Genomic DNA, 13,636 nt, shown 5'->3' with positions numbered 1-13,636 from the left:
AGAAGACTTTTTGACCAAAATGCTAAACATAGATGAAAGGAGAAACAATGGTCTATCTGCTATATAGCAAAACATGTATTTCTTTCAGACCTTAGCACCATATTTGTGGAAAACCTTCTTCCATCAACTAGTTTGACTTTTAGAATGCATCTGTTCATGTAAACAAACATGTATATTTGTTTCTTTATACCTATGTAGCCAAAGTGCATTGCAACAAGAACATGAGTTATGGCTGACAGGTCAAATGTCATCCCCCTGGACTATTACATTGCACCTTATTTTAACAGTAGAGACATGGTGGATGATGTACTTTGCTTGGAAGGGACCACATGCAGGGAAAGAGTGGAGGCTGGCCTTGGTTTAGCATTACAAAACCCCACCTCTCTGTCCAGCCACGTTAAATAGTCAAACCTTGGCCCCAGTCAAACTGAAACCTACAGATTCAGCTCCAAGCTCGTCACAAGAGTTCCACACTGCTAACGAAGTGGCACCACAATGAAAGGTAAGTGCACATATATTTGAACTTGGTGCGCTCTACAGCCGGAACAGTTTGGTGTGCAGACACATCGGCTTCCAATTCAGGAGATATGGGTGTCAGCCATCGAGTTTCCATGGCCTACTGCAATCCTTGTGTACATCTGTTGTACAGGAGACTCTGTCAACGCCGGCCTCGCCAATTACACCAGCCATGCCAGTGACTTGCCCCCCTCTGAATTGAAGATGGAGGAGAGGGGTCAGTGGAGCAATAAGCTGGAGTTCGTTCTGTCAGTCGCCGGCTCCATCATCGGCCTGGGCAACATGTGGCGGTTCCCTTATCTGTGCTACAAGAACGGGGGAGGTGAGTGGGAAGATGAGCTAAGTAGAGAAGATAAAGAGTGCTCCTCTGCAGTTTTCCATCAACTAATTCATGCACGTCACTAATTTGTACAAAAGGTATGTTAAGCAAACACCTGAAGATCTTAGTATTATTCTGAAATTGATCAGATTCTGAAATTGATCTCTGTTCACTAATGGACTTAATGAGAGACAAAACGAGTTGCAGACTTTATTCAAAGGCAAAATTCATCCTTAAATTGATTTGATGATAGAAGTAAAAACGGGTGCATTCAAAGTTTCTGAAAATCTGTTTGGAAAAACAGCTCTTCCTTCATTGGCTGCATGTTATGCTTGTTTGACTGCTAAATTAGATACCCATTTCTCTCTCTCTCGCCCTCCATGGGGTGGCGGGGTCAGAGTTCGGGAATGAGCGGGGTCAGACAGCTGTTGTTGCTCCTCGCTCACAGCAGCTGTTTCTGCAGAGAGGCAGAAAACTTGAACAAGCCACATGCCCTCGGCCTCTCTGCGGGCTTTCATGGTTTTATGTGGTCTCCTTTCCTTTTTATTTTTTTGTACTTTATTCCAAATCAGATTCAATATTAAAGGTGCAGACAGTAGAAATACATTACATTTGAACAGAGTATACCTTCAGTATAAACTCTAACCCTTAATCATTTGCTCTTTTTCAACTCAGGTGCATTCCTCATCCCTTACCTGATCTTCCTGTTTACTTGTGGTGTTCCCGTCTTCCTCCTGGAGGTAGCACTGGGCCAGTACACCAGTGAGGGAGGCATTACCTGCTGGAGGAAGATCAGTCCTTTGTTTGAAGGTAAGGAGGATTCAGGTAAATTTGGTTTTATCTGTATAGTGCCGTATCAGAATAGGAATCTCCTGAAGGCACGTTGTATTGTAAAGTAAAGAACTGCCAGTGTTAGCGAGAGGCAACCCCCACTGATGCACAAACCTTCTATAAGAAAGCACTTGGTGATTGTGGGGAAGAAGAACTTCCTTTCAGCAGAACCAGGTTCAGGGAGGAGCATAAGAAGAGAAAAGAGACGTACATTCTTAGATTTTGACACAAGAGAGTAATCTGGAAAAAATAGCTTCATAGGGACTGAAAATGAAAATTGTCAGCGAATTACAGGAAGTCCCCCAGCAGCCTGAGCCTACAACGGCATACCTAATAGATGTTTGAGGGTCACCTGATCCAGCCCTAAGTACAATATAAGCTTTATCAAAGAAAGTTTTAAGCCTAATCTTAAAAGTAGAGAGGGTGTCTGCTTCCTGAACCCTGAGACTCTGTCTCCCATTCTATTTTTAGAAACTCTACGAATCACAAGTAAGCCTTCAGTCCAAACCAGCATGCTTTACTGGGATAATATGGGACTATGAGGTCTTTATGATATGGTGTCTGATCTTTCATGACTTTGTACGTGAAAAAGAAGGATTATAAATTCAGTCTCAAATTTAAGCGGGTGATCTCTCTTCCTCATCTCCATTATTATTCTCACTGTGGTGTTTTGGAAGACCAACATCAGCCCTAAGCATACATATTTTTTCATATTCAGAATATACTAATTATAAAGGTGAATATTGTTACATATATTTAAATATCATTTGTGCAGGTCTTGGCTATGGCACCCAAGTGATAGTGACTCTGCTGAACTTCTATTACATCATCGTTCTGGCTTGGGGGATTTTCTATCTGTCTTTCTCCTTCTCTTGGGACCTACCTTGGTCTTCCTGCAACAATACGTGGAATACAGGTAACACAACAAAGCTTCGTGAATGTTTCCTCTTAGAATGTATTTTTCCCCTTCTTATAGTGCAATGATAAATAATTTCTATGTGGTTTTTCCCCTACAGAAAACTGTGTGGAGTTTCAGAGGAGAAACACCTCAATTGACCAAATGATCAACCCGAACACCACCTCTCCTGTCATTGAGTTCTGGGAGTGAGTTGTCACACCCTCGATGAAAAGCAGATAGTGACTTAATGATTTAGATGGTTTGTCACTGGTGTGTTTTTTCCCCCGTTTCAATAGGAGAAGAGCACTAAGGATTTCCCCAGGTATTGACCAAATGGGCTCGCTGAATGGGGACCTGGCCCTGTGTCTGTTCATCGCCTGGGTCATGTGCTACTTCTGCATCTGGAAGGGGGTGAAATCCACAGGAAAGGTGGGTGAGAGGGGGACTCAGAGGCAGCTCTGGGGTACATGATGGATGTCATGTGGTGATTATTTTGGCATGTTTCCTGTTTGCACATATGCGTGTGTCGATATAGGTGGTCTACTTCACTGCGACCTTCCCCTACGTGATGCTGATTGTGCTGTTGATCAGAGGACTCACCCTTCCTGGCGCTGGAATTGGCATCCAGTTCTACCTTTACCCTGATTTGGGGCGACTGGCAGATCCACAGGTATGAAGATCATTTGCACAAAACTCACTTAGACCAGTCACAAAATTTTCAAAGAGTGACGTGAACCAAGAGCAGATACCCCATGGCTCTCGGTTGGGGGGAAACTTGTTTCTGCTGGGTCCATCTGCTCTCCATGAAAGAGACAGGGACCGCGGGGATTAAATGCAAGGTCAAGACACCACTGGGACTGTAAACACAAGATCTACCAGGACTGAGCTGAAAGCAGACACAAAATCAGACTTTCCCCCCTTTTTATGGAACAAGACCTTTTAAAGTGGCTTTTTAAGTGACCAAAAGAATCTTTAACTAAAATGTATGGGAGAAGTAGGATTTCTACAAGAATCTAGCTTATTTTGGGGCAAATAAGCAAACTTTTTAATTGTGTTTTTTCAGATTTACAGACCAAGTCCAAAAATAACTCTCTAAATAAATGCCCAATGGTGTTTCAAAACAGTTGCACGGCAAGTGTTGGTTGTTGAAATAGTGCAATATCATCTCAGTTTGCTATTTATGGAAGCATGGTTAATAAATGTTCAGCTAGAGCAAATCCAGTAACAGGCATTTCACTTTTGCCCACCTGCTTTAGTCAGTCATCACTGACTAAAGCAGAAACGATGTGGGCTTCATAGATAATTGGCAAACCTTCTGGAGGAAACCTGGTCTTGTTAGGAGAGACGGCATCCATCCCACTTTGGATGGAGCAGCTCTCATTTCTAGAAATATGGACAAATTTATTAAACCCCCCAAAATATGACTATCCAGAGTTGGGACCAGGAAGCAGAGTTGCAGTCTTACACGCCTCTCTGCAGCTTCTCTCCTCCTGCTACCCCCCCAAAAACCCATCTCCATAGAGACTGTGTCAGCTTCCAAAAAGACAAAAAACAAACTAAAAACCAGCAACAAACAACTTAAACATAAACAATCAAAAAGAAAGAACAATACAGTATCCACATCTGAACCAAAGAGTAAAACAGTGAAATGTGGATTATTAAATATTAGGTCTCTCTCCTCCAAGTCTCTGTTAGTACATGACTTAATAATTGATCAACAAATTGATTTACTCTGCCTTACAGAAACCTGGTTGCAGCAGGATGATTATGTTAGTTTAAATGAATCAACACCCCCGAGTCATTCTAACTACCAGAAACCTCGAAGCACAGGCCGAGGGGGCGGTGTGGCAGCAATTTTTCACACCAGCCTATTAATTAATGAAAGACCAAGACAGACTTTTAATTCATTTGAAAGCCTGATGCTTAACATTGTCCACCCCAGCTGTGAAACTCAGAAACCAGTCTTACTTGTTATCATCTATCGTCCACCTGGGCCTTACACAGAGTTTCTGTCTGATTTCTCAGACTTTATATCTAATTTAGTTCTGAGCTCAAATAAAATAATTATTGTGGGTGATTTTAACATCCATGTAGATGCTAAAAATGACAGCCTCAACATGGCATTTAGTCTGTTATTAGACTCAATCGGCTTCTCTCAAAATGTAAAAGAACCCACCCACCACTTTAATCACACTCTAGATCTTGTTTTAACATATGGCATAGAAACTGAACATTTAACAGTGTTTCCTGAAAACCCTCTCCTGTCTGATCATTTCCTGATAACATTTACATTTACAATAATTGATTACACAGCGGTGGAGAGTAGATTTTATCAAAGTAGATGTCTTTCTGAAAGCGCTGTAACTAAGTTTAAGAATATAATCCACCCACTGTTATCATCTTCAATGCCCTGTACCAACACAGAGCAGAGCAGCTATCTGAACGCTACCCCAACAGAGGTTGATTATCTTGTTAATAATTTCACCTCCTCACTACGTACGACTCTGGATACTGTAGCTCCAGTGAAAACTAAGGTCTCTAATCAGAAGTACCTGACTCCGTGGTATAATTCTCAAACACGTACCCTAAAGCAGATGACTCGTAATCTGGAGAGGAAATGGCGTGTCACAAATTTAGAGGATCATCATTTAGCCTGGAGAAATAGTTTGCTGCTTTATAAGAAAGCCCTCCGCAAAGCCAGAACATCTTACTATTCATCACTGATTGAAGAAAATAAGAACAACCCCAGGTTTCTCTTCAGCACTGTAGCCAGGCTGACAAAGAGTCAGAGCTCTGTTGAGCCAACCATCCCTTTAACGTTAACTAGTAATGACTTCATGAACTTCTTCACAAATAAAATTTTTATCATTAGAGAAAAAATTACCAGTAATCATCCCACAGATGTAATATTATCTACAGCTACTCTTAGTACCATTGATGTTAAGTTAGACTCTTTTTCTCCAATTGATCTTTCTGAGTTAACTTCAATAATTACTTCCTCCAAACCATCAACGTGTCTTTTAGACCCCATTCCTACAAAACTGCTCAAAGAAGTCCTGCCATTGATTAATTCTTCAATCTTAAATATGATCAACCTATCTCTAATGGTCGGCTATGTACCACAGGCCTTCAAGCTGGCTGTGGTTAAACCTTTACTCAAAAAGCCATCTCTAGACCCAGCAGTCTTAGCTAATTATAGGCCAATCTCCAACCTTCCTTTCATATCAAAAATCCTTGAAAGAGTAGTTGTCAAACAGCTAACAGATCATCTGCAGAGGAATGGTTTATTTGAAGAGTTTCAGTCAGGTTTCAGAGCTCATCACAGCACAGAAACAGCTTTAGTGAAGGTTACAAATGATCTTCTTATGGCCTCTGACAGTGGACTCATCTCTGTGCTTGTCCTGCTAGACCTCAGTGCAGCGTTCGATACTGTCGACCATAATATCCTATTAGAGCGATTAGAACATGCTGTAGGTATTACAGGTACTGCACTGCAGTGGTTTGTATCATATCTATCTAATAGACTCCAATTTGTGCATGTAAATGGAGAGTCCTCTTCACACACTGAGGTTAATTATGGAGTTCCACAGGGTTCAGTGCTAGGACCAATTCTGTTTACATTATACATGCTTCCCTTAGGCAGCATCATTAGAAGACATAGCATACATTTTCACTGCTATGCAGATGACACCCAGCTCTATCTGTCCATGAAGCCAGATAACACACACCAATTAGTTAAACTGCAGGTGGCCTGGATGGCCGCTAACTTTCTGCTTCTTAATTCAGATAAAACTGAGGTTATTGTACTCGGCCCTGAAAATCTTAGAAATATGGTATCTAACCAGATTCATACTCTGGATGGCATTACCTTGGCCTCCAGTAACGCTGTGAGGAACCTTGGACTCATTTTTTACCAGGACATGTCCTTCAACGCACATATTAAACAAATATGTAAGACTGCTTTCTTCCATTTGCGCAACATCTCTAAAATTAGAAATATCCTGTCTCAGAGTGACGCTGAAAAACTAGTTCATGCATTTATTACTTCCAGGCTGGACTACTGTAATTCATTATTATTAGGATGTCCGAAAAACTCACTGAAAAGCCTTCAGCTAATCCAAAATGCTGCAGCAAGAGTACTGACAGGGACTAGAAGGAGAGAGCATATTTCTCCTGTTTTGGCTTCCCTTCATTGGCTTCCTGTTAAATCCAGAATTGAATTCAAAATCCTGCTCCTCACATACAAGGTCTTAAATAATCAGGCCCCATCTTATCTTAATGACCTTGTAGTACCATATCACCCTATTAGAGCACTTCGCTCTCGCTCTGCAGGCCTACTTGTTGTTCCTAGAGTATTTAAAAGTAGAATGGGAGGCAGAGCCTTCAGTTTTCAGGCCCCTCTTCTGTGGAACCAGCTTCCAGTTTGGATTCGGGAGACAGAAACTATCTCTACTTTCAAGATTAGGCTTAAAACTTTCCTTTTTGCTAAAGCATATAGTTAGGGCTGGACCAGGTGACCCTGAATCCTCCCTTAGTTATGCTGCAATAGACGTAGGCTGCCGGGGGATTCCCAAGATGCATTGAGTTTTTCCTTTCCAGTCACCTTTCTCACTCACTATGTATTAATAGACCTCTCTGCATTGAATCATATCTGTTATTAACCTCTGTCTCTCTTCCACAGCATGTCTTTTATCCTGTCTTCCTTCTCTCACCCCAACCGTTCGCAGCAGATGGCCGCCCCTCCCTGAGCCTGGTTCTGCCGGAGGTTTCTTCCTGTTAAAAGGGAGTTTTTCCTTCCCACTGTCGCCAAAGTGCTTGCTCATAGGGGGTCATATGATTGTTGGGTTTTTCTCTGTATCTATGAAGCGCCTTGAGGCGACTTTTGTTGTGATTTGGCGCTATATAAATAAAATTGAATTGAATTGAATTGAATTGATGGCTGAATGTCTATGGAAAGATGTAGTACATGAATCCTCCTGGTCACACAGCACTGCAGCTGAAATCTCTATATCTCTATATTCATATCTCTCCTGTGTTAGGTGTGGATGGATGCTGGCACTCAGATCTTCTTCTCCTATGCCATCTGTCTGGGGTCGCTGACTGCTCTGGGCAGTTACAATAAATATAATAATAACTGCTATAGGTATGTACGCAATGCAGTATCCATGTGCTTATTCAATTTCACGCTTACATAGATTCAAGTCATTTCTCAAGATTATTTAAGCCAATAAGTTGCTCATTTTTGACATTTGTTTGTTTTTAGATTGTTTTAGTGCGAGTTGCCCAGTTTTAAATTAAAAGTTAAAATTACATACTTTTGTTGCACTCAAACCAACCAGCCAACCAAAGCATTTGAAAAACTGTGTGAGCCATTTCACATACAAACTCATTTCTTTCTACTGTATACATTTGCCAAACAAAACATTTTACAACTAGCAAACATTACCACTCCATTGAAGTTGGTGCACACTTCCGTCTGCAGTGAAAAAAGTAAGTTCCCATGTGAAACTGATAAATAACTTTCCATGTTATGTGGCATTTTTAAAATCACGTTTTATGTAAGTGGCTAGAAAACAGCCACATACACAGCATGCCAAATAGCTCTGTCAAACTATACATGACAATTTAAGATTTGTACATGTATATGTTCAACATCTCCTCCCTCATTCACACATCATCCTTTTCCTCCTCTGCAGTCAGTGCTCTAACAAATAAAAACATGTATAAAATGTATATTTATTCTTGATATTTCCTCAATTACTTATTGTCAGCAGCTTAAACATGTGACCCTGATATCTCCAGACAGCTGACAACGAGCCAGCTAAACAGCAAAAACAGCTAGTTGTAAGCTAACGTCATGCCAGCTAATGCTAGACTCCAGCGTCCTCAAAATTGCACTTTCCCTCTGATAAACACTTTGATTAAAGTTTCACATAGTATTTTTAAATTTTATTTTCTATGTTATACAATGTTAGATTCACTTCAAAGAAAGTTTTACTCATGCTGGCTAACAGAGGCTAACAGAGGCTAACAGCAACTCACAGCGGCAAAAACAGCAGCGCTTACTAATGGAAAAGTTCAAGATATTGCCAGCACCTCACCTCACTGTCACTGTCATCGGACAGAAGGGAGCATGGCTGGCTCAAATCATATCACATTCCTTACACAAAGTTTTACAGCCCCGGACCCTGCCACCAGAATAGATAAGGCAAGTACCATAGCAGACCTCATCAAAAGATTGATATAATAATAAAATAATAAAAATTTAGAGTGAATTTTCCCTTTAAATAGTCTGAAGTTTCTTTTTAAGATTATATTTGAAGTAATTCTTAATATTTAGAAGAAGAAGCAGCTGGGGGTCGCCAAGGTGGGTAGACTCAATTAAAATCACTAACTCAAGCATCATCATCATCACCTCTTACTTTATAATTGCCTTTCCGAATCTAATGCTTAACTGCGCAGTAAAAGGACACTTAACATATTGTTGCAGAGACTGCCTGGCGCTGTGCTTTCTGAACAGTGGCACCAGCTTCATGGCAGGCTTTGCGATCTTCTCCATCCTGGGTTTCATGGCTTATGAGCAAAATGTTCCCATTTCAGAAGTGGCAGAATCTGGTGAGGCCTGATATCAAGCAAAGTAGCAGTAATCCCATAGTGACACTAATTTGTTTTGATACTTAGGTTGGTTTGTGGTTGTTCAGTTTAAGTTGTTTGTTTTGTCTCTGCACAGGCCCTGGCCTGGCATTCATAGCTTACCCTCGTGCTGTGTCCATGATGCCCTTGTCTCCCTTGTGGGCGGCCCTCTTCTTCATCATGATTGTTTTTCTAGGGCTGGACAGTCAGGTACAAAGCTGTGCACCATTTTCAGACAACACGCTTCGCCACTTTGATGGTTTTTCTTTTTCATGATTGCTTTAGTGATGATCGCATTCCTATTAATGACTTTTTCCCCTCTCCTACATCAGTTTGTGTGCGTGGAGAGCCTTGTGACGGCCATCGTCGACATGTACCCAGCCGTGTTCCGTCGAAAGTACCGCCGGGAGCTCTTCCTGTTAGCCGTGGTCCTGGTCTCCTTCCTCATGGGCCTCGTCATGCTTATGGAGGTAGGTGTCACACTCTGGGACTATAAACACACAGATTCACACAGCCAAAGATCAACAAGTACAGAACAACAAGTACAGAAGTAAAATTGGCCTGTAGTGTGTAGTAAATGATTTCATACGAGTGTCTTTAAATTATTCATTTTTTTAAAAAAAGCTGTGGTGTCATCCCTTGTTTCCTAACAGGAATGAATGCCTTTAGCAGCAGTTTGCTTCATCATGTAAAGCTATTGTCTTCATACGCACACATACTCTCAACAAATTGGGAAGTTGCTGGGGTGGAGGGATTGCGGCTGGTGGTGGGATGCTTTGTTCTGATTAAATAAACTCTTACTAGAATCCAACGTAGTTGACGTGGTTTCACATCTGCACAGCTGGAAGCATGAATGCTCTGTAGAGGTGTCAACAAGTCCTCAGTTTGTAAGTACAAGCGCGTCAATGGTTTTGTGCGACCTGTCTCAGGTAAGTGACAAGCATTGTTATGCAATGCTCCCAATTTTAGGATGAGGGCTGAAATAGTCAACTTTTGGGCTTCAAGGTTTCAGGCTCTTTGTATAATAACAGCACTATACTATATAACAGTATTTTACTGTACAGTTTTCAAGCTACCATTCATTTTTAGTTAAAGGAGACCTATTATGCTCATTTCCAGGTCTCTGTTTTTATTTTTGGATCTTATTAGAATATTTTTGCAATAAGCCATCCTAACCTTAAACCCTTTAAACCAGCTTTCTTCTGATTGGCTGCCCCTTGTAAAAAGACAAAAACAAAGGGGTTCTGCAGGTGTGTGCAGCAAAAGCTATGTGCCTAAGATGACCATATTAGGGATATCTCCTTTCAGTGACATCATACGGAGCCAAGAGTAGAAAAAAATGTCTAAAACTGTAACTGTAAGCTATATTTGTATGATTATACCTCTTTGGTTTGTATCTGTTTAGGGGGGCATGTATGTCTTTCAGCTCTTTGATTACTACGCAGCCAGCGGCATGTGTCTTCTCTTCATGTCCATCTTTGAGACAGTTTGCATTGCGTGGGTTTACGGTAAGCAAACAGAACTGCATGTAAGATTACAGCACAAGCTTTGACGAGTAATTCTGAGTGTTCACCCGAGTTACTGGCAGAAACCCAGCTGGAGTTTTACACTGTGCCACGATGAGATGTGTCTAAATCGTGTTTTTTCAGGCGCGGATCGCTTTTACGATAACATTGAGGATATGATTGGTTACCGGCCAGGACCGTATATCAAGTGCTGTTGGTTGTTCTTCTCCCCTGCCACATGCATTGTGAGTCTCAGTAAAGTAGATAAACTTCCAAAAATGACAATAAATGTTTTATTAGTGAAAAAAAGAAAAAGGAAATAAAGCAGGTTGATCCTCACTAGTTGCCGTACCCTGTTACCTTGTCTCTGCAGGGCACCTTTGCATTTTCCCTCATTAAATACACTCCTCTGAAGTACAACAATGAGTATGTGTACCCGTGGTGGGGATATGTGATCGGCTGGCTGCTTGCTCTCTCCTCCATGGTCTGCATTCCACTTTGGATGGTGTATAAGATCAGCACCACCCAGGGGACACTCAGAGAGGTATGCTGATCATCCTGTCAGAGGAAAACATTTGTGCCCAACTGACGTGCTCCTGATTTTAATCTTTGTTTGCTCGTTCACAGCGCATCCAGTTGCTCATCAGACCATCTGACGACTTACCTAAAACCAAGAGGGAGCAGGAGAGGTTACTGGCTATCTTTGCTCCAGAGGTAGACACCACCAAGACTACAAATGGCTACTTCCCCGTCTCTGAGGCGGACTCCAACTTGTGAGGCTTCAGTGGTCTGTGGGATCCACTTACTTTAATACATAACATACACGGTGGACTCAGGCGAAAGTAGTGGGTTGACGATTTTTGAGTGATAAATTAAGGCAGAAGAAATTAAAAAATTAGCCTGACATTTGAATTAAGAATTTTCAGAGTGGAAAGGAGCGTTTTTCAGGGACAAAAGTAATTTAGACAAACTTGTTCTTGAGTCTGTGAATCCATCGGTAAAGTTTATAAGTAACCCAAGAAAAGCAAAGTCACGGGAGGAACAGGTGAATCATTGGATGTTCACACCTAACACTTAGAGAGCAACTTGTTAATGCTCCTTTATGTATCTGACAACACTGCATGGCTGTTTTGTCATATTTGTATCATATTGTTATGTTGTGATAAATAACTGCAGAGGATTTCCTTTTGTATTTAGGGAAAATTAGATTATGCTTAACAGTAGACATAATAGGATGCAGAATAAATACATGGAAATGCAGAATACTGATATGGACTAATATGGCATATAAACTGTAGTTTCATTTTTTGTACTGTAACGTATAATGACTGTACAAAGAAACGTTACTGTTGTAAGTACGGATTAAAAAATCTTTGTATGTTGTCCTGAACCATTTTTTCTTTGCTTTCCGAGGGGAACTTCCTAAGTCTGAAAAAATAATCCAAATTCGGGGACTTGGATGTTAAGCATGGCAGCTTTAAGGGGGTGGCATAGAGCCTTTTTCACAGCAGCCATTGTTCTTTTCTGCTTAGGCACAGACTTTTAACTAATGTGATCAGTAACGCCTGTGTTTACCTGCTATTTAAATGGAAACTCTGGTGGATTAAACACACTATTATGTTACTCAGGCTTACACCTATGGTACCTCATTCCTTGTGTACACTGGCTTGTAATACAACTGGATTTAAAACAGGTTGGTGCTTGTAGGTGAACACTTGTGACAATTGCACTAAAGGAGAGCAAACTCCTACTTCAAAGCTCACTTAAATGCTTGCTTGGTTCATTTCTCTCAAACATGTTGTTCAATTTGGAACCTGCAGCAAAACACCACTTTGTCAGGTTTGATCCACAGACTGTATGTAAACGTAGGATGTAGTTACTGCTGAAAAAGTGAAGCCACTGTGAAAGTGCCTTACAGCTGCACTGGTTTTCATAGCTAGCAAGAGGAAGCAATAGTCCCTGCTGAATACAACACGTAGTTCATTTTGAAAATTACGCTATTTTCAATTATGCTATATAATAAGTTTTCAGTGTCTGTTGTCTGGTTTAACAAAACTTGATGGTTATGAGTTGAGTAACACCAAAGGTACGTTCCAATCCACACACTTGTGTACAATCTTTATATTAGAAAATGAATAAATACAAATGAATACATTTGGCTGATACAAAGGGACATGTCACATGTGCATGTTGGGTTTTGAGAGTCTTCAACTTTAACTCTTTACAAATCCACAAATGCATGCAGCATTCAAGTGCTAGTGGAAAACTGGAGCATCTGGGCTTCCTGTGTCTTTTGAACATGCCCCTGCTGCTACAAATGTAACTTTAAAAAAGGAAAATCAGTCCATAACTATCAAAAGTCTCCAATTTTATGAAAATGGAGAACAAATCACTAACAAATCACATCAGGATTTTACTGATATGTTTTGGGTTTTTTCATACAGTCATGTTCTATAAAGTGATAAAGTATAACATCTGTGGACTTTGCAAGAGCTTAGCTTGTATAAAGTATTTTATTAAAGGTACCTGTTTAGTTTCAGTTACTTTCCAGAGTTGGATTACTGTTTACAGTTAGTTTTTTTAAAAAAAAATATTGTTATTGCTTTATTAATATTGGCTGGTCTCTGTCTTAGTTTTTATTATTATTATATGAGCATTATTTGGCAAAGGTAAAATTTCAGGAGTTCATAATCTTCTATTACAGTGGAAGTATTTGACTTGCAGTCGTGTAGAAATCCCAGTCTCAGTGAACATGAGCACCACTGTGTCACGATGTTGAGTGTGTTATCAAGGTACCCGAGTAGCTATTGCAGGAGTAGGTTTGTAGATTGATCGATAGCTCCAGAGATACTTTATTTTATAGTCCTTTGCAGGAAATTATTGCTATGGCAGTTAAACACAGCCATAACATGGCACAGCCCAGCAAAACAATAT

At 40.6% G+C, this 13,636-nt stretch overlaps 1 protein-coding gene across 1 annotated transcript; it reads left to right on the top strand.

Annotated features, from left to right (window-relative positions):
• The first annotated feature begins 392 nt into the window (after positions 1–392).
• On the top strand, positions 393–12,092 carry LOC146369106 (sodium- and chloride-dependent GABA transporter 2-like). Its single transcript, XM_084910692.1, has 15 exons — positions 393–502; positions 650–838; positions 1,511–1,645; positions 2,442–2,582; positions 2,683–2,770; positions 2,861–2,993; positions 3,100–3,234; positions 7,604–7,707; positions 9,055–9,179; positions 9,295–9,407; positions 9,530–9,667; positions 10,603–10,705; positions 10,847–10,947; positions 11,076–11,246; positions 11,330–12,092. The coding sequence occupies exons 1-15, from the start codon at positions 496–498 to the stop codon at positions 11,477–11,479; spliced, it is 1,833 nt and encodes a 610-aa protein (XP_084766818.1). The 5' UTR covers positions 393–495; the 3' UTR covers positions 11,480–12,092.
• The last annotated feature ends 1,544 nt before the right edge of the window (positions 12,093–13,636 follow it).

This window comes from Perissodus microlepis, chromosome 17, assembly GCF_051167445.1.
Source record: "Perissodus microlepis isolate ML-2025 ecotype Zambia chromosome 17, ASM5116744v1, whole genome shotgun sequence".
Lineage (NCBI taxonomy): Eukaryota > Metazoa > Chordata > Actinopteri > Cichliformes > Cichlidae > Perissodus > Perissodus microlepis.
Note: the sequence above shows the minus strand (reverse complement) of the source record. Positions and strands in the feature narration are given on the sequence as shown.

Coding starts and splice junctions, on each gene's coding strand:
- LOC146369106 (XM_084910692.1), top strand. Junction 2,994..3,099: donor GGGTGAAATCCACAGGAAAG/GTGGGTGAGAGG, acceptor GTGTCGATATAG/GTGGTCTACTTCACTGCGAC. Junction 3,235..7,603: donor GGCGACTGGCAGATCCACAG/GTATGAAGATCA, acceptor CTCCTGTGTTAG/GTGTGGATGGATGCTGGCAC.